The 23225-nt window shown below is 45.9% G+C and overlaps 3 protein-coding genes across 5 annotated transcripts; 1 reads left to right on the top strand and 2 right to left on the bottom strand.

Moving 5' to 3' along the window:
* Nucleotides 1–287: 287 nt before the first annotated feature.
* Nucleotides 288–7410, top strand: ADIPOQ (adiponectin, C1Q and collagen domain containing). Of its 2 annotated transcripts, XM_005232254.3 has the most exons (3): nt 288–465; nt 4158–4377; nt 4805–7408. In XM_005232254.3, exons 2-3 carry the CDS (start codon nt 4167–4169, stop codon nt 5329–5331), a joined length of 738 nt encoding a protein of 245 aa, XP_005232311.1. In that variant the 5' UTR covers nt 288–465; nt 4158–4166; the 3' UTR covers nt 5332–7408. The 2 variants fall into 2 exon arrangements, with proteins under 2 accessions (XP_005232311.1, XP_055673572.1); XM_055817597.1 differs by lacking the exon at nt 288–465 and having other exon boundaries at nt 4805–7410.
* Nucleotides 7411–13532: 6122 nt separating this feature from the next.
* Nucleotides 13533–15906, bottom strand: COPS9 (COP9 signalosome subunit 9). Its single transcript, XM_013295105.3, has 3 exons — nt 15755–15906; nt 15567–15639; nt 13533–13844 (listed from the first exon to the last, which is right to left on the bottom strand). The coding sequence occupies exons 1-3, from the start codon at nt 15815–15817 to the stop codon at nt 13807–13809; spliced, it is 174 nt and encodes a 57-aa protein (XP_013150559.1). The 5' UTR covers nt 15818–15906; the 3' UTR covers nt 13533–13806.
* A 337-nt stretch (nt 15907–16243) lies between these two features.
* Nucleotides 16244–19685, bottom strand: OTOS (otospiralin). 2 transcript variants are annotated; one of them, XM_027779476.2, is made up of 4 exons: nt 19553–19685; nt 19155–19253; nt 18789–18815; nt 16244–16642 (listed from the first exon to the last, which is right to left on the bottom strand). In XM_027779476.2, exons 2-4 carry the CDS (start codon nt 19204–19206, stop codon nt 16458–16460), a joined length of 264 nt encoding a protein of 87 aa, XP_027635277.1. In that variant the 5' UTR covers nt 19207–19253; nt 19553–19685; the 3' UTR covers nt 16244–16457. The 2 variants fall into 2 exon arrangements, with proteins under 2 accessions (XP_027635277.1, XP_005232351.1); XM_005232294.3 differs by having other exon boundaries at nt 19155–19245.
* Nucleotides 19686–23225: the final 3540 nt, after the last annotated feature.

Below are 23225 nucleotides of genomic sequence, written 5' to 3'. Positions count from 1 at the left end.
ACACAATAATTCGTTTACTAAGACATTGGACAAAACCCGTTTGAGCACACTAATGCAAGGCTGTAGACACACTTTCTCCATCAGCTGCTGATGTTTCCCAACATACACAGAGCAGCAGCTCGTGCTGTACCAGCCCAGCCCTGGGCCAGCAGGATTTCCATGGGCATCTCCAGCAAACCCTTGCTCCTTCAGCTCCCATCAAGCACGCAAACCCATCCTTTCCCCATTAAGGCTCTCTTCGCAAGCTATCCCAGTGTGACTGAATTATATAAGTGGTCCAAAACTTAAGTGATGGCCAGGAAAAATTAATGGGAAAACCCAACTTTTAGGTCAGCATGCGCAATAGCAAATGGAAAATGCAGCGTCTGAGCTGACAGCTCTCCGTGCCCTTAGGGATAGCGATGTGGTAGCCGGAATTCATTTCTAAAGAGACTGCAGCAAGCCAACCAGGACTGCAAGCAGCTGGTAAGCATGACTTTTTTTCCACCCCCACCCCCCTTACTAAGTTCGGGATTTTCTCTTCTTTTGGGCTGAACCAGACAGACTTTTCTGTTTGTACAAAGTTTCCTTTCTTAGACTTATCCACAGAATAGTCAGAGAGCATTTTAAACCAAGAATAGCCGATCTGCCTTAGATTCATACTCCCGTTTTTGGAAGCACTATTTAGAGATCAAAACTCCTAAATCAAAAGTAGTCAGGAACAGTGAAAAACCACACGGCTGAAACAGGGAGTACTGCACCGGCACCTTTCAATTCACCTCTTTCCTCAAAGACTCCTGGGAAGATGGGATGATTTGATCCAAATCTCCCAGAGCAGGACCAGCTCCTTGCCAGAAACCTGCACCACCCAGGTGTAAGGTGCAAGCCCCCTGGAGCAAGTCACCACCAGAATGTCAGCAAAAACTATGCTACAAGTAAATTACAAAAAGATAAAAAGATCAAAATAAGCCAAACCCCTGGTTAATACCCTTTGAAGGAAATACTGGAGTGGGAAAACAGTTGGATTATTTGCTCTGTGTTTTGTGCGGTGCTGTGGGTTTTTTTTAATAGATATAGAAATACATAATATTTATATAATGTTATGTGAAAATTATTTTTTAATTTTATTCAGAATGTTAAAAAAATCTGAATCGTGGCCCGAATCACTATGTAGCACTGAAGAATAGCATTGTTCTTATGGATATGTGGATTTTGGCTGATAAGGAGCTCAATTTCATATAATGCATATGATCTTTTAATCTAGTAGCTGCCAAGGGAATAACTGAAAGCCACCAAGAGTACTTAGTTCATCTATTACTTGTCCAAAAGGTACAACTGACATTCAAATATATCAGATTATTTCACGTTACACTGCTGAGCATCAGATGGAAAGACAGTCAGAAATGGGAAAGATATATTAAAGGGACGTCATACCTAAAGCAGAGTTTAAACTCAGAGCTAGCAGACATAGCTTAGAACTTTGCCTTTGTATGAAACATGTACGCCAGAGGATTAGTTTCTCAGACAAGCAAACCACCTGTGTCTGAGTCAAACTGTCGCAACAGAAGTAGGTTTTTATTTGCATATCACAACACTTTTCTTACGAGAAAGCAGAAAACTAGATGGTGTGATGTATCTGCAGCGAAGAGCTGTGTAGGGATGCTGTGGGACGGGCATCGCTTCAAGCACTTCGGAGCAGGCTGGAGAGGCGACTGCCGGGAAAGCTCCCAGCAGCCCTGCTTCGGGATGCCGCAGATTTGTGCCACTTTTGACCTTAAAGTAGGGGTTTATTTCACACTACCAGAAGACCTGGCTGTGGGGCACACGTTGCTAAACTTTGAATGATATTTAAGTTCTAGGCAGCATATGAGAAAGCGGAACTAACCCCAACGCAATCACCAAAACACAGCTCAAGAAACAATGCCGAAGCAGATTGTTATTGAATGCCAGCATGTTTTAATGCAGTTAGATGTCCCCAAACAGGCTGTGCTGATTCTGGAGGGGTGAATGCATGTAGCCGAGCTGGAGGGGACCCAGGCGGGGGGGACAGGGGTCCCTCTGCTTAATGCTGTCGGCTGGGGCACAGCAAAGTGGCCATGTCACAGTGTGCCAAAATACGCACACCCTCGCTCGCCTAACAAAGAGACTTTCAGGATTCATAGAGATCTATTTCACTTGTCCACCCCGGTTCATGGACAGCTGCTACATCCTTGTTGCAAAGGGGCATTTTGCTTCCCAAAGCACAGAGATGCAGGTACACTGCCTAAGCTCCAGGCTGCGATTGCTGAACCCCCTGGCACCCTCAGCCCCCAAAACTGCCTGCGAGCCCCGGCCCCATCGCAGGCTGCCGGTGGCTGCTGGCTTGCTGGAGCCCGGCAAGGCAAGCACGGTTAGAAGTTCCCTGATTATATGGGTTAAGAACTGCCCACCAAAGTTATTAAGCAGAGCTCTGAAGTTTTCTTCAAAGCCCCCCCAATATCCTGCAAAACCTGGAATCATGGTCACTTCTTTGTTACTGTTGTGGTTTAAGCCCAGCTGGCAACTAAGCCCCACACAGCCTCACTCGGACCCCCCACAGCAGGATGGGGGAAGAGAATTGCAAGGGTAAAAGTGAGAAAACTTGCGGGTTGAGATAAGAACAGTTTAATAATTGAAACAAAATAACAATTTGTACTGAAAAGGAAAATAACGAAGACAGAAATAAACCCACAAGTGATGCAAATGAAAACAACTGCTGACCACCAACTGACCGATGCTCAGCCAAGCCTCAGGCAGCGGCCCCCTGGCCAACATTCCCCCTAGTTTTATTGCTGAGCAGACATCTCATGGTATGGAATATCCCCGTGGTCAGTGGGGCCAGCTGTCCCGGCTGCGTCCCCTCCCAGCTCCTTGTGCCCCCCCATGTCCCCGCCGGTGGGGTGGGGTGAGGAGCAGAAGAGCCCTTGGCTCCGTGTGAGCGCTGCTCAGCAGTCAGGAAAATATCCCCGTGTCACCAACGCTGTTCCCAGCACAAACCCAAAACACAGCCCCACACCAGCTACTAGGAAGAAAATTAACTCTACCCCAGCCAAAACTAGCACATTTATTTGGCTTCCTTTGAAGCAATTACACGAGAGCTAATAAGACATTATTTAAAATATGACATTTAAATAGCTTGCCTAGGAAAATCAACCCTGCAGAGGATTTGCGCTGAAATACTATTTTTCTTGGAAATTACTGAGCTAAGGGATTCTAATGGCCATGCCGTTACTCACTTTTTATCGCCTATTATGCCACTTACAATCCTCATAACGGGATATCTTTATTGTTCCAGGGTACAATCTCCGCCTGGGGAGCAGTATCACGCAATAGTCATTCTAAAATAACTGTTCCTTAAAAGCCTGACCCAAAGCCCGCCAAGGTCCCACAGTTTTCTGGGAGCATCAGAACAAAGCCCCAGGTTGTCCATAGGGCATCACCACCATCCTGGTGCTGGGGAGCCGCACTAATTGCGCTGACAAACAAGGCAACTAGATTAAAGAAAAATAGGACCCTGCAGGGCCTAAATGCTGCACAACTTGTCTTCCCATAATCCAAAAGCATAACTCGGGTGAGAAAAAACAGTTTTATCATTTCATACAGTCGCTGAAAGGAGACAGAAAGCCTGGTTGCGGTTTCTGCTCACATTACACAGACCCAGGTTAGCGGGGTGGACATGCTGTGACAAACCACCTGCTCAGCTCCAGGGTGCTGGAGGTTCTGAGCCAGGCTCTGCCAGACCTGGACTTGCAATGGGCCAGGCGGGAGTTAGAGCGCATCGTGGTTAATGGGGCAACGCTTTTGTGAAGGAATCAGCACAGATACCCTGGCATCTGCCGGGCTCGGTCCTGAGCTGCAGCTGTGCCCATGCAAAGAGCTGGCGAGTGCCGGGGGAGCAGCTCTGGTGTCTGCTCCTCCACATCGGCTGTGCTCCCGGACTGAGCACTGCTCCCAGGGCCCCTTCCCGGCTCGGCTCGTGGAGCTCACACCAGCATCACGCTGGATGCTGAGGGGCCCTTGGGGCAAGCATAATTGCTGCCCTTCAGATACGCTGATTCAAACTTAGTCTCCTGTGCCTCTCTGTTATTCAGGGGTGGGGGGGTTGTTCACTTCTCCCCTCCATTAACCTTTAAAGATAACAAAGCAATTGTCCATATCAGGATCCCAGGATGAGGGGCCCAGCAGGCTTCCTTCTCTGCTCACTGCTGCTGGTGGCCCTCCATTGCACAGAGGGGGCTGCTGACGAGCTCCAGCCCGACCCCAAAACACCATGTGCCAACTGGATGGGAGGAGCACCCGGCTACCCCGGCCACAACGGGCTCCCTGGCCGGGATGGGAAAGACGGAAGAGACGGACTAAAGGGAGAGAAAGGAGAGGAAGGTTGGTGAGGAACAGGGGGTACATCAGTGCTGGAGCCCATGGGCAGCCCCAGCTGCCAGGCCCAGCCCTGGCAGGGCTCCTGTCTGGTGGGTTCATGCTTGATCTTTGGCCAGATGGCTTTTGAATATCTCCAGGGTTGGAGATTCCACAACCCAAGTCAAAGAGTTTGGTCTGGTGGTGGTTTTTCCAATTAATGATGTTTTTGCAGACATGCTGCTTTTGGCAGCTCTGCACACAGCTGGGGGAGCGGGTGGGCTTTCCACTCGCTGACACAGCTCATGGGGGGTGTTGAGTTCATCCAGTCTTTCCTCGGCTCTGTGCTGCTGAGCAGACCCTCATGCCACTGCTCCCTCTGCGTTTCAGGCTGGTGGGCAGCAGCTGCTGGCACAGTGCAAACACCCCTCCCTGTCCCCGCTCTGTCCCCCAGGTATGCAAGGTCCTAAAGGTGACCCAGGTGCAATAGGAATCCCAGGGCTGGAAGGGCCAAGAGGATTTCCCGGATACCCTGGGCAGAAAGGGGAGAAGGGTGAAGCTGCCTTCGTCCACCGCTCTGCTTTCAGCGTGGGGCTGACAGAGCGAGCCCCCCACCCCAATGTCCCCATCCGCTTCAGCAAGATCTTCTACAACGAGCAGAGCCACTACGATGCCAGCACCGGCAAGTTCCTCTGCAACATCCCCGGCACGTACTACTTCGCCTACCACCTGACGGTCTACCTGACGGACGTCAAGGTCAGCCTCTACAAGAAGGACAAGGCAGTGATCTTCACCTATGACCAGTTCCAGAAAAACAATGTTGACCAAGCTAGTGGCTCCGTCTTGCTGCACCTCAACACTGGGGACGAGGTCTGGCTTCAGGTGTACGGGGAGGGGGATAACAATGGTGTCTACGCCGACAACATCAATGATTCTACATTCATGGGCTTTCTCCTGTACCCAGACCAGGATGTCCATTAAAACAGGGGGTGCTGCATGGGAAAGGATGAGGTGGCTTAACCCCAGACGGCGTCCTGGGGCACTGGCGCTATAGCTATACTGTATTTACCAGAAAATGCCCTTTTGTGGGGGCAATGATTGCCAAGGGTGGACCCTATCTCCTGTGAAATCAGTGAGGTTACACATGAGTGACTTCCACCGGACCAAGAGTTCACTCCTACCTCTGCTCTTGCTCTCCGTGTGGAAACCTGGGCCCAAAGTCAAACACCGCTCCTGCCATATCACGAAAGAGTAGCTCTCAAGGTGGCCTAACCTTTTTCCGAGTTTACAAGTGATAAGAGAAAAAACGGTTACATTTAAATACCACATTCTAAATTTCTTTTTTTTTAACCAACTAAATCCATTTAAACCAATGGTACGCATTTTAGACAGCATTTTAAAATTTGAGTAGGAGAGAAAGAAGGCTACTCACAAAAGCCATCTCTGCTCTTCTCAGCTGAAACAGATGGCTCCATATTTTCCATCTTAACTCCTTGTCTTGCTAGGGCCTTTGACTTCCACCCATGGTTTCTTGTCTCCCTTCTTTAGCCCAGATCTTTGAATATATTCAGATTATTAACTTTCATTGATTTTAATCCATTGATTTTCCTTTTATGTTTATCCCCATCATTATCTCTAATGTAGAGAGCATGTTAGTTCAGGGCAGGGATCTTCTCCTTTGATTTATCTGAAAAGTCTTATGAATGCCAGTGAGGCCACACAACAAAAGCAGCCTCTTGACCACGGGGATTTGTGGGTCCCAAGGTGATGACAGATATATTGGCTGCACAGTTGTGATGCTCAGAAATGTCAGCAGCTCCCCTGCAGAAGGGGAGCAGAAGGTCCCTCAAAGCTGGTGGCCAGAGGGGACATTGGGGTGGAGGTGCACCTTCCCAAATCACTCACCCGGTGCTGGAAGTAATGGCACAAGTACTTGTTTAGCCCAGAGGCCACCAGCATGGGGCACACTAACAGCATCTTACAGTTTCCATCTGCAAGCTGGCAGGATCCTGTCCCATCTCCCCTCTGAACAGCTCCCAAGTGCAGTCAGAAGTTGAGATTCAGCAACTGTGTTTCTACTTTTCCACACCATAAGTGCCATAAGCAATGGTTTGCACACCAGCTGGGCAGAGCTTCAGATGGTGGTGCAACCTCCCATGTGGAACGGGCTCCTGGGACAAACACCCCTGGGACCTGCCCCAGCTCTCGGCAGGGCTGCCTTAATGGGAGAAGAGCATTAAGGGTGGAATTAGTAGCAATCCCATCAAACTGCTCTCCAAGGAGCTTGCTTGACTTTTAGCTAAGAGGGTCTGATGGTCTCTCAGATACATTCAAAGAAGACTCCCATTAAGCTTCAGAACAAGCTAACACAGATCAGAGCTAATGCATTATTACAAGCACAAAACAGCACTAAGAGCTTCAACTGAAATTACTTCCAGCAGCGGCATTTTCTATGCTCCAGTGAATTACCACATTACAAATAATAACAATAAAAAACTCTCTCAATGAGAATGCTCCCACATTTTTGTGTGCATCTTTGGGTAGGAATTAAAGAAAGGGATATTCTCCTAGCCTCTCCAGGCAGCCCAGGAAATTTCTTTTTTTTTTTTTTTTCCAGAACGGTGGGGGCATCCTGAGCTGGCGAGCACATACATACACCCCTTTTGCTTTCCCAAGAAACTCCCCACCCTCTGTTTCATCAAGGCTTCAGCATCTCACCACCTCACATGGTATTGCCTCCTTTTCACATTAAGATGAGCTCTGGTTTCCAGACTGTTTCCCCAAAACCACTGTGCCTGAATCCACCCTGCCTGGCCAGCCAGAGAGAGGGCCACCACTGGCCCGCGAGGCTTCAAGCATATTAGATTTAGCAAGGGCTAAATTGATGCTCAGTCTGATCATGCTGAAATCAGAGAGCTGGGAAAAACCCTGCTCCTATTGTGTGAATTAATGTGAAGAGAACAAGGAAACAAAAAAAAAAAAAAGCAGCCAAAAAAATAATCCATGAACAAAAGGAGATTTAAAAATGAAGCAGTTGCTGGATCAAATGGCATAAGAAGCTTAAATTGAAAGGAGCAAGTCAGAGCTTTTGCAGTGTTATTTTCCAAATATTTTCAGATGGATTTTCTGAAGGCAGGGAGAATTGAAACAACCAAAGTGCTAAGAGGCATTTGGGATGAACACTAGGAGGAAATACTAATTTAAAGACTAGTTCCCAAGAGGTAGGCAAAACAAATTACTCCTTTCCTTGCTGCCATGCAGCGGGAGCACATATACTTAGAGTTTTGTCCTGTGCACCAGGACTCAGAGGCTGAGACATGGCTTTTCACACTGCCACGCAGATCTGATGCCATCTGCTTTAGGTCAGGGCAGGCAGAACCCAGGATTTCTTAGCACCCCCCAACAACTGCCCCATCACCAGCATGAGCTGTATCAATGTCACTTCCACCTGGACCAACGGCATCTCCCATCTCAAGTTGCCACGGATGCAGTGCAAGAAACAAGGTGTGTGTTAGAAACTGGGGGACTGCTGGCCCTTGTGGGAAAGCCTTGTTGAACCCCACATGCTTGCTTGCCCTCAACACCATCCCACACTCCACTCGGTATGCTCACAGGTGCCATCGGACCTCATGGCAGATGACTAGCCACCCAGGAAAGGCTCAGGGTCACCATCGACTCCTGGCTGGCCTCTTCACCACCACGGTGGTGGGATGGCAGAGGGCTACACAAAGGACCAAAACAAGCAGCAGAGACCCAGCCTGGAAGTCCTTGTTTCAAAGCCTGGCTCTGGTTTTGGTCCTGGGTCTTCCCTCGCCCCAGCTATCAGGATGGGAGTGCTCAGGGCTGTGCTACCCAATATTGCAGTCACTGCTATATTCATATATGAGCAGAATGTGTCTTATATGTACACACATACACATTATCACAGACCACAAGATCACAAAGGTCCACAAGAATGGTCTATATTAGTACATAAGATCTTTTATCTTATCGTTAAACATATAGCCTCTTTATCACCCTGTAAATGCAGTAACCCAGGGCAGGGCTGCGACAGGGCACGAGGGCAGCAAAGCAGCTCCGGCATAAGCCTCCTCCCAGCTCCTCTTCCAGAGCCATGGTCGGACTTCTGTCTTTACAGGACATTTTCAAACACGCTTTAAAGGTTAAACCTCTGGGTTTGAATCCTAGGCTATAAATGCTCCCCCAGCAGCAAAGCAAGCCCAGGGGCAGGGCAGGCAGAGGCACCCCCTCTCAGCAGCCACCCCTCTGCCCCACTGCAGCCCGGGCGAGCCCTGAAGCTGCCCCTAGCACCTCCGTTACTGCCCCCTGAGGCTGCCCAGGCATCTCAACAAGCCAAAAACATGTTGACAAGCTTCAGAAGCAGCAGTTGAGCACCACCAGCAGTTACCCCACCAGGCTGCAAGCCCCAGCGTCCCTCAGAGTCCAGGAGCCACCCACCTCCCTGCATGTGGTAGCGGTGTCACCAGCCTGGCTCTGCCATGCCAGGAGCACACAGCCAGGCTGACCGCAGTAGCCCAAGGGCAGGGAGCCACAGGTGACCACACTGGCCGTAAGCAGCTTTTAGGGGAGAGCTGCAAATAGGCTTTGGGAGGGTAATGAGGTGCTGGGGGATGAGCTCAGGGGAGTTCCTAAGGAATCCAGCCTTTTTCCATTACTGAGTTGCTGTGGCTTTACTCTCCCTCCAAGCTTCATAAACCTGTGGGATAGGAAAACCTGGCCAAAATAGCCACGTATCCAAGGCCTGGGACTGCACAATGCTTTGAACACACAATTATCTAGTAACAAAAGAGCCAAGAATGACACTGACATGTTGAAAGGGCACAGAATCACCTGCTGCCCAACAATCTTAAATGTTTTAGTTCATTACGGTTTTTTTTAATCAGTCCTGATGACAGATGCCTAGTACAAAGTTAGGTCTGGCTGTTTACTGGCTGTCTAGCTGTGGCAAGTTTAAATGGATGGTTTTCCCTTGAGAAACTAATGTACTGCTGCAGGCACACAAATGGGAGGCCTCTGGGCATAAACATCACCAGCACCTCCTATTAGCAACCAGTATGTTGAAGGCACCAAGAATGAGGTCTCATTTGCCGATTTTTAATTAGGGCAGATTATAAAAGGGAGCACTCGGCTCCTTTGATCTTGACAGCCGTGTTTTGACTCTTCCCTCCCTGTATTGCTGCTCAGAGAACAACAGCAGGAAGGCACCATGCTCTCTTGAAGGCAGAGAGCAAGAACACTCCCCAATGAAAGATTTAAGTCACTGCACTAACAATTAGGGAGAAATAACATGGCTACAGCTGGAAAGACCGGCCAGCAGCAAAACCATCTGTGAAAGCATCCATGGCCCTTTTAAACACAATTACAGGCTAATCCTAATTGTGCCTCAACCCCACGTAATCGTTTGTGCCAGTAATTAATTGCAATACAAACAGCAGCTGCACTAAACCATGAAGCGCTACAAGAAAGAGATAAATTGCTTGCAAGACTTCTATTTATTTGTAAAGTATAAACTCACTAGAGGCTTTTTCTGGCATGGAAGAAGGCAGAGGAATTAGGATAAAGTCCCACAGTTAGCTAATCAGCCATTGTACTTCCATGCAGGAAATGCCATCAGATTTAAAGCATACCCTTTGAAATGCTCTGGAGGAAACCAATCCTGAGCATACCCAGCCTGGGAGCAAGGCTGCCACGTGTTTTTATGACGCTTGTACTAGATGTAGGTATATGGTGGAAAGACTCAGTCTGCCATGGGATTGTAGATCAGCAAACTCACCCCAGCTCATCCTTAGACCGACCCCGGGAGACCAGTCCAGCATGACACCACTGCTGAGGACAGTCATGTCACCTCCTTACATGCAGGTGCAGCTGATTCCATGAAATAGAATCATTAAACATCAACATCTATTTCTTCCCCTGTGGTGTATCAGAGGATTCCCACTCACAAGGCAATCTGTGAGATCCCTCCCATAAAGCAGGACAACATTATGAAGAAGCATCAGGAAGGGAGGCAGAGCAGGGGATAGCAGGAGATCCCACCTGAAACCCCCCTCAAACCCCTTAGAGTCAGGCAGGGAAGGACTGGGAGTATGAACCAACACACCCAAACAACAAACCTCCCTCTGATCCTCTGGGCATCTGTGAAAACACAGTGCTCTGCCCAAAGGAGCCTGAACAGCACAGCTGCTCTGCTGCCTGGACAGGGATTTCTAGAGAAGCTGTTCTAGTTCTGTAGTGTGTTTCGGTTGGTGTTTCAAGGCCAAGATGAATCTGCCATCCCCGACGAGGTAAAACACAGAGAAGGGGGACAACTTCAAAGCAGCAGGAGATCAAAAGACCACAGCAGCACATTGCTCAGCAAGCTTTATTGGGAGCTGGGAGCAGGGGCACACTTTGATTAGGAAGCTATCCCACAGGACAGTCACTATCCAGTGACAGGAGTCCCCTCTACAAGTGTCCTTGCCAAGCATCCAAGCATCCTCAGCTGGGCCAGGGCGACTCTTGACTTCCCTAGAAGGGGCAGCTCCTGTCTGCCCCAGGTGTGCTTTGACATATTCCCTTGTTGATATGTATTCCCTTGCTCAGTCACCCACCTCATACACAAGGATCTCAGCTGTATGTCTGTTTATGCACATTATACAAAATAAGGTCTTCCCTTTCCAGAGGGTATAAATTTACATGAGCTCATAAAAGAATATATAAGGCTTACATAGACATGTCACAGCTACAGACCAGCAGTACAAACAACTAAAATTAGAGCTGACTGGAAATTTACTACATGCAAACTGACTTTTCAACAAATAAGAAAGAAACATTTGCCAAAAGGGCCCTACCTGCCAATTTTAAAAGCTTTAAAAGACACTGCTCCTCTCTCCCTCTGCTCTAATTCCCTGTAGTAGCTTGAGAAAAAGGTCATAATTTGGGTCAGGATCCTGACCCTGCTGCTTGGCAAAGACCAACTGCAGCAAATGAAAAGGCAAACTAAAAATAAATAAATAAATAAATAAAATCTGGAAGCAAAAACATGGAAGCAAATCCTTGCCCTCAAAGCCACCTCTCCTGCCAAGGACTGACTTGCACTGTGCTAGTGCTTTTCCAGAAGAGCCCTGGTGTGGCACCCGCAGTCCGGCCCCATTGCTGACAGGGGGACTTGCAGATAACAGGGCTGCAGTGTCATCTGCCCAGCATGTGCTGAACAACTGCACATTGAGAGCAGGAAAATGCCTGCCAGCTTCCCAACACCCTGGGGAAGCAGGAAGAATTTTATTTATTCATCTAAAATCAATTTCCTCTTTACTGAGAAAAATACCTTCCACTTCAATTATTGAAGTATTAAACAGAAAACCTTTGTTTTAAAGCCCCAGAAGGTAAATAAGTTAAACCCCAAAACCACCAACCACTACTACCACACTAGGTCTGAGCTTGCCTTTTCTTGCTCGCACAAGCAGTGGAGCACTGGATTCTCCTGCTAACTTGGTAGCCAGCTTCGAAGAGGCACTGCAGAAACGTTACACCCAGATGACAGCCAGCTTCCTTTAGCATGGTAACTTTTTCCCCTTCACAATGGCTTGATTGTTTTCAGCTCAAAATAGACCACACATCCTTAATTCCTAAGAATACACTGTGACAGCTAGCAGTTTCCTGCAGAAAACCGGCCTTGTCAGAATATCAAAGGGAACAGGCTGATTTCAAAGTGTTTTGAAGCTACGCCTTCTCATCTGTGCTGCACAATGGGCCACACTCCTCCTAAAGCAGTTTAGCACTTGGGACCTTATCCTGCCAAGACTCAGGCAGAAGGTCAGCTTTACACGTTACCAGCTGTCCCACTGAAGTCAGTGGGACAATTCGTGACACCAGCCTCAGTACCTCCATAAATCTATTCAGACTAGAGCCTTTACTGGCACATTGAAATACTGAGCAGTACCCAGCAGCTCATACTCTATAGCATATAGTCTACATGCGTGCAAAATGCTGCTAGAACAGGCTTATTCTTTCACTCAGAAACACCTATTATGAGCAGTGTCAATCTCCACAAAAGGTACAGGAATCAAAGCTCAATAGATGAAACGGCCAAAGCAGACAATTGCCCTTTAAATCAATTTTTATTAGAGATTTTGACATCTTGTGATTATTTCCTGACAACCAGTTGATTGCCTGCAGACTAATTAGACTGAGAGGCTTGACAAATGATAACACAGAAACAATGTGAAGCTGAAGGACATTTTGTTCTCCGTATAAGCCTTTCCATATTAATACTATCGCACAGAGGATTCAAACGGATTACAGTTCCTGATGAAAGTTCTTACACATTGACAGCCCCCTTTAGAAAGATGAAACTACATACAAACTCCTCACCTAGTCTTATTGCAAAGGAGAAAGCTTCACGCTCCAGACAGCTACAACCTTTGGTATCACCCCATTCCAACTCTGAAGAACATTCCTTTCATTTCACTTCATCCCCGAGAGAAGAAAACCACACCAGTTATTTGATTTAAGTGCAAGTTTAGTTAGCAAGAACTAGTAAGTACACAAAGTAGCTTCAGTGACATCAGCTGCAAGCTGCACACCAAGGCAGTTCATGAAATTCAGCAGCTTTCTTTGTAAGGAATTTCACTAACTCAAATATTTTTTACGCACCGCACAGCGTAAGCTCCCTTCCTACAGACAGGCATAGCATACTCCAAGTGCCAGCAGTACTATTTATGCTGCTTTTTAACATGAAACAGAGTTTCTGGAAAGCTTTACAAAAAAAAAAAGTGTTAGGTATACCTATCTTGAATGGGTCACTATAACCTACCAGGATGAAAACCCTTGAGTTTTAGGCTGTGCTGGACTTGTGAGCATTATTTGCCCTCTACCCAGTTTCATGAAGGTAGGTTGCATATTTTGATCAAGCAAGATGACAATACAAAACTAGAACTACTCACCTGAGTCAGACTACTCAGAACCAGCAACTAACAATAACCCTATCCTGTGGGATGAACAAAACTTTTCTAGGCAGCAGTATGCCCTGCTGCGTTCTGGCACCAAAATCCCCCACTGTATCTTTATATAATATCCAAAAGTAACAGTGAATGATTTAATTTAAAAAAAAAAAAAAAATCGTTCTCTAAGGGAGCTCAGAACACAGCAATATCTACTTTCAAAGTATATCCCAGACAGACTTTTTTTTTTTTAATTTATTTTATTGGATAAGCACATCAGCAAGTAAAATTTTAAGAAAAATCTACACACAGCTTCCTAGAAATAACAGTTCACAATTCCCTCCTTAGTTATATTTAACCATCTGGTTTTCATATTCCCCAAGCAGCTTATTCAGTTTCCACCCCCCCACCCCCCATGATTTTCCTGTTTTCATTATTTTAATAAATAATGGGCACCACAGGCGATCCTAGAGAAAAATCCACATCTCAGCACTGCATAGCTGGACAACTAAGTTCACTGGATGTCATCATCATCAAAGAGATCTTCAAAATCTAGTCAGAAAAATAAGATAAGGTAAAATTAACCTTAAAAGTTGCAATTGTTACATATGCACATACTCAAGTGCAGTTCTTCATTATTTGGATTAAAGACAGAAATAACAGTGAATTAAGTGAAAGAAAGTTACTGCACCATCAGTTACCAGAAATGCAACATCAGGGTGGGAAGAGACAGAGAAGGCAGGCAGACCCACATCTATGTTCTCCAGCACACACAAATTAAACCTCTTCTACAACACAAGCTTTGCAATTAAATTATGAAAGCAAAGTGAAGCTTCAAAGGAGAGGCTTTTATAAACACATTAAGTAGCCATCGCATTCAGAGTGCATCAGCCACGATTCCCAGACTCCAGAACTAAACAAGTACTAACTTTATGCATGCAGCAAGTCTCAGATGTAGACACTTCTGCAGAATTCTGGCTTCAGGATACAGTATCCAGGCACATGCTTATAAATTTTGCAGATTGACATTCGCATTAGTGATTTACTGTTAAAAATCGCTTCCTTAAAAAACATTTCATTGCTGTGAACATGCTAATAACATTACTCTCTCAGAACTATCTCAGACTAGTGAAATGTGGCCAGCTAATCACAGCTGTTCTAGTCATCTTTGGGAAGTACTCTTAACTACTTGGCTTTATATCTTCTTCATATATTGACCATAACTTAACAACATAAATGAAACCACGTCTTAATTCTACAGAATGCAATGTACACATGCCATAAAATAAACTGAGGAATAATCCTCATTTAGAAGAGTCCTAAACTACCGAAGGAGTGTAATACCACAGTTTGATGGCAGAACTTTATGGAAATACCTACTCCTACTCGTGAATATGCTGGCTCCAACACAGAGCTAGGTGCCTCACAACTGGTGAGAGCATATCAAACCTGAACTTCTTTATTCTCCTGTATTCTAGGTCTTGAGCAACATGAGACATCTACTTTGTTCCACTGTCAATTTGGATCATCAACAGCACCGCAGCAACCTGACTTATTAACATATCTGAAATTCACTACTGAAAGGTCTAAATACACTTCTTAAGAAGCATAACCCCACACACACTCTAGTAACCAAATGTCAGGTGGTGTATATTTTATCCCTGCGTGCTCAGATACATAGCTCTTCGCCTCTCTAAAAGCGGCTGTATATGCTTACATGCAGACAGTTGACTTTCAAATGCAAAAAGTGTACACGCCCCAAAGTTTTATTTACAAACCCCAATTATTTGTTTTCCTTTGGATACATATGCACGCCTGCCTTAAGAGATTAAGGATTTATCTATAAAGTAGTAACACCCAGAGACAATTTTGTAAAGTTCTGCCCACATTTTGTCACATATTCACTCTGTTTAATATAAGCTATTTGTTATGCAAACAGATTAAGGCATTTTTCTTTTTAGTGACTAACAGGCTAAATCGCCTAAAACCTCCAGGAGAGGAGAAACGTTAATTATATCACTCCCACCTGCATCATTTAACACTGAAGCGCTCTTTATGATACCGCTCACTAGAAGAGCGGTTAGTGAGAACTTCAACGACTATCAGGCACCAAAGACATGAGGTCATAGAGAAACCAAGCGAGGTTTGTTTCGATAATCTTCAGTTTCTGACGCTGTTACCTGCCAGGCCCAAGGCGTTACCATCCCCGCCGGGCGGGCAGGCGCCGCGGTGGCCCCGTCATCCCGCCCACCCCCGGAGCGCGGCGGCCCTTACCGTTAAAGAAGTCGGCGTGCACCGCTTTCTCGTTGGCGGCCAGGTCCATCAGCAGCCCCGTGCTTCCCCCTGCCTAGGAAAGCAGGCGCTGAGCGCCTCCGGGCCGCGGCCGGGCAGCACGGCCCTGCCCCGCCTAGGAGCCCCAGCTACCCCCACCCTCGCAGGCAGCTCCCCCAACACCCCCTCACCTCATCAAGATCCACGTAAGGACCAGCTCCCTCGGGGAACATCTCATCCACCGCCGGCTTCATGGCGACACTTCCGCTCGCCTCCTCAGCGGCACCACTTCCGGGCGCGCAGCCCCTACTTCCGCTATGAGGCCGGCCAGCGAGGCGCCGCTCTGCGCGCCTGGAGGAGTCCCCTCTCGCTGGTTGCCCTGAGCGCGGGCCCCGCCGTTGTCATGGCGAGGAGGGCGGGGTGAGCAAAATGGCGCCGCCATTTTGCTCACCCCGCCCTCCTCGCCATGACAACGGCGGGGGCCGTGAGGAAAATGGCGCTGAGGTAGCCCAGGGACTGCTAAGAGGGCACCATTTACCCTGCAAAGGATGCGACTGTGAATTATACTGGGGGTCCTTCCAGCCACCAGACTGGGTAGACTGGCATTTAGCTACCCTACACCCAGAGAGCGTTTTTCTGGCTTTTTACATGTAAAAAAAAAACACCTCCTGAAACCATGCAACAGAATCAAGGAGTTTATTGATTTTGTGCAAAAGCATAAACTGCCAAAAAGGCTAATTTAAGTAGCATTTAAAGCCTTAAAAAGCATGAAGTGTGCTACGTGTGACTGCTAGGAGTATTAATAGGGCTGAGGGGCTGCTGAGGGCCGCTGGCTGGCAGCCATGGATTCACCTAAACAGCTCGGCCCCAGCTCCAGAAAAATGAGGGAAGCATTTAGCGCTCATGGTCAGGTACGTGGTAGCCAAGGTGGCTACCAAAGGGGAACTGGGCAAAGAAGGCTCTGGCCATTTCATCAATCCTGTTGTAGGCTCCCAGGGTCCGGAAATATTCCACATAGGACCAGAAGTCATTGGATGAGAAGGGCCAGTACGGCAAAGCTACCGATTCCTGGTGGAGATCTAAAAAAAAAAAAAAAAGTGTTGCAGAATACTATAATATGAAGCATTTTTGCTCAAAGTGTGGGCCTGGGAGCCAGCGTGGTTTGGGGCTGTAGGTTGCCCTGGAGCTCCTGCGGCAGGAGATGGAGCCGATGTTCTCTGCTCCGGTTGCACCAGGAATGACAGAGTGCGACAAGATGGAGCACGGGAATGAAGGACATCATCAGCATTTGCAGCAATTCAAGAATTCATCAGGCTGCTTTAATTTCTGGAAAGCTGCTGGCTATTTAGATTGCAGGAAGAACTGCAATCGAAAGGCGTTTTTTTCCTCATTCCACACCATTTCCTCTGCCCAATACAAAACCACAAGGAATGAGGCGCCATCACCTACGCTGTGCCCCTGCGGCCCCCCACTGCTGGTGGCAGAGCCAGGGAAGGGGCCATGCAGTTTCTCCCCTGCCATCTCAGCTGAGTACCGTAGAAGCCGGGGGTGCAGGATCCACCCCAGATCCCCAGGGGCTGGGTCCATGCTGCACAAGCATTGCCTAGAACCAACAAGTTGTGCCTCTTCTCAGCAGGCCGTAGGAAACAGGCTAAGGAGATGGAGAGGAAAGGCACTGCCACTTGGAAGACAGCTACAGCATTTGTGCCTGTTCTAGGAATTATCTGAGAAAATGTGAAATACTTATTGAAACAAGATTTCAAATTCAGCAGGAAAACAAAATCAATTCTGAAAATGCAGGAGCTGACCATCCTTGGGCCCAAATCTGGGCAAACAGAGAAGCACATACAAGCACTAGCTGAGACCACATAGTTACAAATGTCTTTATGTGCAGCAAAGCTAAACCCAGTATTTTGATTTGATTTAAAACCCATTTAAATAAATGGGAACCATTCCACTCACCAGGCTCAGCTTGTGACCGGGGTCTTTAGTGGGAATTAAGAACCTTCAACAATCCTATTGTCAGACCTTAATTTTACGGAGTAAAGTTTGCAGCATGCAGGCACAGATGGCATATAACAAATCAAATGAACCAGCCAAATGCTGTCTGCAGAGAATTCCCTGTTTATACCAGCTGACCTTAGATTCACTTTGCAGTCGGCTGTTTGGCCCAGTGTGAAAGAAAACCATAATTGTTGGTAATGAGAGCAACAGGATACTGCCTGAACAAGATTTTATTTTTAGATTGACACACGCTCTCCTGACTATCTAAGAGGTTGCCGCAGAAATATTTGCTGTGCACAAATATAATAGCACACTTAAACGTGTGAAAACACAAATAATAAATTCAAAAGGTTTTAGAGCTGTAAGGAAATATAATAGAACATAGGGAGTAAAGTTTTGAATTATAAGTAATCATATTAGCCCTTATTCTGTATATGTATTTCTACTTTCCATATCTGCTACAATACTCTCCCCTGCATATTTGTGTGTCTGCACTTGGGATGCTGCTGGCTGTCCTGCTGTTTTCACTAACCGAGATGTACACCAGCAATAGCAGTACCTTGTTATTGCAGATGTTTCTATGCAACTTCATTTTCAGAAATAATTCTGTCTGAAAACACCGAAGAGAGGTTAACTGGTGTAATCATCAATAAGCCAATGTAAACATCATTAGGATGTTGAGGGCTTTTTTTAATCAAAGGCAAACACTAATCCAATGGACTAATCACACAAACTGAAATGAACCACAGGGTAGCTGTGCTAAGAGATTTAATCCAACATTTCTTTAATTGGATTCATGGCAATTTGTAAATTTTAAGCTTTTTGTTGTGGAAGTCAGTACTTCTTGCCAGTAACCAGGCACACATTGTATGTATTACTGTTCAGGATGGACAAAATTCTCAGATCTCTACTATAAATCTGGTGCTTTCCAGTTATGACTTTATACAACAGAATTAGCGACTTGACCCTTTTCATCTTAAGACTGCAAGTATACTAGCTCTATTATTAGACATTAATATGCCACCTTTTAATAAATTTTAAATAATTTTCTAAAAATTCATTCTTCTTTCTCCACCAGAACTAAGTGAAAGTACTTCCACAGCCCACGGAGGTTAGTAAGCGTTCCTGCCAAAATCACTGCTGAGGATCAGGTCTGGGAGTTACAAATGACTCTCCTAATCGTTAGTGGTACAAAGAAAAGAAAAACACATTAAGAATTACCATCTCCATCCTGGATTGATCGGGCATCTGTAAATAAAGAGGAAACTCATCAGTATCAGCTCCTGCACAGAAGGACTTACTGTTAATAAAAGGTTTGCTGTGTAGCCAGAAGCAGATGAGTTCTTTAATGCAAACATAGGACCCTCCGTATAGCCAAGTGTTTTTTGTTTCTTGAACAACTGAATAAGGAATTCCTTGTTTGCAGTCACTTGGTGCTACAAACCAAATACTCTTAACTAGCAGCCAGACCAGCTGTGACTAATATGCGAGTGGTAACTGATACTAAATAGAAGATACTGTATTAGTAACAGAATATTTCTGGCTGCTTGAAAAAGTAAGCAAGAATAAATTCAGCAGTAAACTTACCTGTTAGCATGTTCATCAGCATACAGAAGAAAAACAAGCCAATAAATTTCATCTTTTCTGCAAGATACTGCTTGTGTTTCTGGAAAATAACCTATACAGCTGAGGATTATTACAAGAGATTAATAATTATGCAAAGTCTATTGTTTCTTCTTTTATTACAATAATTTCCAAAGCAGATTCTGATTTTTAATTTAGGCATAACAAGATCCAATTACATTTCCTTACGGTTTCTGAACTGCAACACAGAGTATTAAAAGAAACACAGTCCTGAAGTGTGTACTTCAGTATTTTATTTTTAGGTGGCTTAAATCCAAAAGGCTCCTCTGAACTGACATGAAATTAAGTGTCTTTGGAAATATTTTATTTTATGGTTAGTTTAATTTCACTTTAGAAATTACCTCTCTCTCTCCCCTTTTCTTCTTCTGGCAGTAGTAAAGGTCTGTAGCTCCGAGTCAGCTACAGACTCCAAAAGGATTTCTATTGCTGTAAAATAGCAGTGGTGTTTAAGGAAGGGTGGGGGGAAAAGAAGAGAAACGTCACCAAGTTACTACACCAATCTGATTTTGTTGCCTTCAGGTAGAGGTATTTTAACTGCTCACATTTGCATTGTATTTCCTCACTGTCCATGAAAGAGGCAGTGGGCAGTTTCTGAGAAGAAATCAGAATCAACCTTGACAGTAACACTTTCCCATTTTGAAGACGGAAAAAATCCAGAAGCAAATTCGGCGATTATTACCTTTGCTGCCTTCTTGATTTTCTTTCTTTCTGCCCCATTAGAAAAAGAGATTTTAAGAAATGTTAGTTGAGCAAATTGGCAAGAGGTTATTGAGTTCCCTCTCCAGCTGAGTCGCAAAACCAGCGAACACTTGATGCTGATTTATGTTCTCTACTTGGGATCCTTAAAATCCAGATCTTAAAGTGTACACAGGTGCCAGGTGCTCACTGAAATCAATTGGCTTACATTAAGCAACTAAGTAGGTCCCCAAAGACCTCAGCCATGCTGATGGTGCAGGTACTGCAGCCTCCAAAGAGGGTCGATAAGGTGCATTGAAATGCGTTTTCGCATTACACTGATCTGCTGGAAAGATTCCTCTCCCAGTGCCAAGCGGGTGCTTTGGGCTTCAGTCTGTGCAGGTTGCTGAGTAAACACGAAACTTCAAGAAGCCTGAAGGGGAGACAGAGTTTGGAGAATATTCAGTCGATGTTCTTTTCTTTTAGCACAAAAACGATGGCAGCAGGTGTGGGCAGGAACAAAGGTGCAGCAGAAAGTACTCTGCGACTCATGGGGAGGTGCAGGGATTTCCATGCTCGTACAAGACGTGGCTGTTCAGGTTGTGTTGCCAGACCTGGCAGCTGTTTCCAGATGGCTCCGCTCTGGAAAGGAGCTACTGAAATGCCAGTGCAGAGCTCACTGCTCATGTTCATGCTGTGATGATCTTAACGTAGTGGTTGTTGATCTGATCTGCACTCTCTCAGCTGGGAATTTTCAGTTGCCTTTATGGTCTACAGAATCATTTATCTATCTTGATTTTAGACCCCTACATTTCCTAACTGTGTGTGCGGGTGCTGACGTTGGTGCCTTCACTTCACCACATCCATTTGTGTGCCACAGGAATGCCATGCTGGGAAAGTCTTTGTATTCACGCAAAGTCCTTCAGCAGAGAGACCCAGGCGAGTGGCCTTGCAGGAGGCCCCAGCTTTGCTGAAATTTATTCTTATCTACATGCAGAGTTAGATAGTCCTGCCAAGAATTAATTAAAGATGTTCTGAGCAAGGAGGTGGGGAGAGTACTTTGTAGCACACCAAGCTGTGCCAACTCTTGTGGAGGCTGAAGAGAAAATTATTATGAAAGCAGAATCTGTTTCATCTTTGAAAGGTTTTAATCCTCCCATTTAATATTTCCTAGTCCTGCAAGAGGGGCCTCTACATCAGCCAGGTACTTCCAGCACCCCTGCCCCACTCCCCTGGGCTGCTGCCGGTGGGAGAAGGTGCTTCCCCTGCTTGGTGGAGTCCTGTGGTGCTGGGGTCCATGCACCAGCACTGCCTGCAAAGCCAGACAGTGCGTTCCCTTTCACTGCCTAACCTGTATATCCTGTTCAAATGAACTATGAGAAGCACTGACATATGCTAATACACACACAAAACTGTCATTAGCTGTAATTAAATAATTAGCATAAAGCTACTTCTGTGCAAATCCATCAGTAGCTTTTTATTTTGCCAGTCAATAAGGGAGGTATAGTTCCAAGTGGGAGGCAAGGTCACACATTTTGGATGACGACAAAGGAGAATGATGATGTTCCTGAGACGGCCCCATCCTGCAGCTCTTCTCTCGAGGAATAACGGTGCTGCTGTAGGAGGATGACAAAGTCACAGAGGTTACCAGGTCCAGGGTCACTCAGTTCACCGCGTGGTCTTGTTGCAATGCTGGATGATCTCAGGAGGATTCGTGTAACTATCGAGGCTCACACTGACATGGCCTATTACACCTACCTTCTTTACAGTTTCTTATTCTGTCTTTTGAAGCTTGAAGTGACTCCCTTCCAGAGCTAGGGGGATCACAGACCTGACCTTGTGCGACAGTCTTTTAACAAGAGGACTCTTAGCAATGTTTTCCATTTGGTAGCACACAGATTGCAGATGGAAATAAATTCTCAGGGTTTCCATTTTAAAGGAGGTCTAGGAAATTATAAAAAGAGGGTGAGAATTAGCATTTAAAGCAGTTGCATAGGGATACAGCCAAGATATACAGTTGTTTAAAATGTTAATTTTAATCCCTTTTCTATCAAGGCTTCTGTACAACTGCTCCCCTCCACTGGGTCTGTCTGATTTAAAAACAACATTGACCCTAGAGAAGAACTGGTAAGTTCTCATCTGTTGCTTGAAGGATCATGCATGGTGTGCTCAGTGTGCCAAACAGGGCTCTGCATCTTCCAGGGCCAACCAAAAAGCACACTGTGCACTGACTTGCAGCATTTCTGATATGCTGCAAGCACTTTCATTCCACCTCCTCCTTTCTTTTTGCTCTAGGACCCCTTTCCTTTTTTCAAGCTCCACACAGAGGGCAGCTGAAATGACAGCACTTAATGCCCAGCAAAGTGCTGGTATGGATCACTTAGTGGAGCCCTCCACTAACAGTTGCTGCCCTGCAGGCTTCTTCACTGCTGAGCAGTTAATTGGAGATACCATGGTGCCCACAAATGCAAATCTGGCTCAGCAGCAACTGTATTTCAGTAGATATTATAACACTTCACAGGGCAGCTGCTGAAAGAGTCCAATGTTTTAATTTCTACTTATTTCTGAAAGAAACGAAACTTTTTCAGAAAGGCTCATTAGTTCAAAACACTGTTACTTTTGCTGGCAGCAAGTTCTTCAAGTACCTTATTCTAAAGTTTGGGTGAAGCTTTTTAGATAAGACCATTGACTCATAAAAGCTCTGCTTTATAGCAGAAGCTGATGGTAATAAGTTTATCCCACTCACCTGTCCCAGGAGGATCCAATCAATATATACTTTATGTAGATGGCTTTCAAAGCCAGAAAACCCCACATACATCAATCAGCTCTGTCAGAGATGGAAATCAGTCTGAGCATGGAGGATGTTCCCTTGGGAATAGGCAAATGCAGTTTGGGCAGCGCAGTCGTTCGTGTGACTTGCTCACTGTTGGGGAACAGCCCTGGAGCTACCAGCCCCGTGAGCCTGCCTTCAGGTGGGCCCATTGCTAATGGGCTGTTTTACCCAGAGCCAGCCCCTGTGGAGCAGCTCGGTGGTTCTTGTTGATTAACTAGAAACAAAAAATAAATGAATATGGAAAAAGCAAGTTTATGGATGCCTTTGTTTTCTCAATAGTTATTAGACTGGTATTACACACACACACAAATTTCTATATTCCTCCAGGCACTAAAAAAAAACCCTATACGTTAAAAGAAACGGAATATTTCCTATTTAATCAATAGGTAAAAAGCACATGCATGCAGAGCTCTGTAAGAACTTATTTAAAAACTAAATAGCACTTACAGGTACCTGTGAAGTGCTTTGCCCTTGGGTTGAGTAGACAAAATGTTCTCTGTTGGGCT

The sequence above is a fragment of the Falco peregrinus genome, chromosome 12 (genome assembly GCF_023634155.1).
Source record: "Falco peregrinus isolate bFalPer1 chromosome 12, bFalPer1.pri, whole genome shotgun sequence".
Taxonomy (NCBI): domain Eukaryota; kingdom Metazoa; phylum Chordata; class Aves; order Falconiformes; family Falconidae; genus Falco; species Falco peregrinus.
Note: the sequence above shows the minus strand (reverse complement) of the source record. Positions and strands in the feature narration are given on the sequence as shown.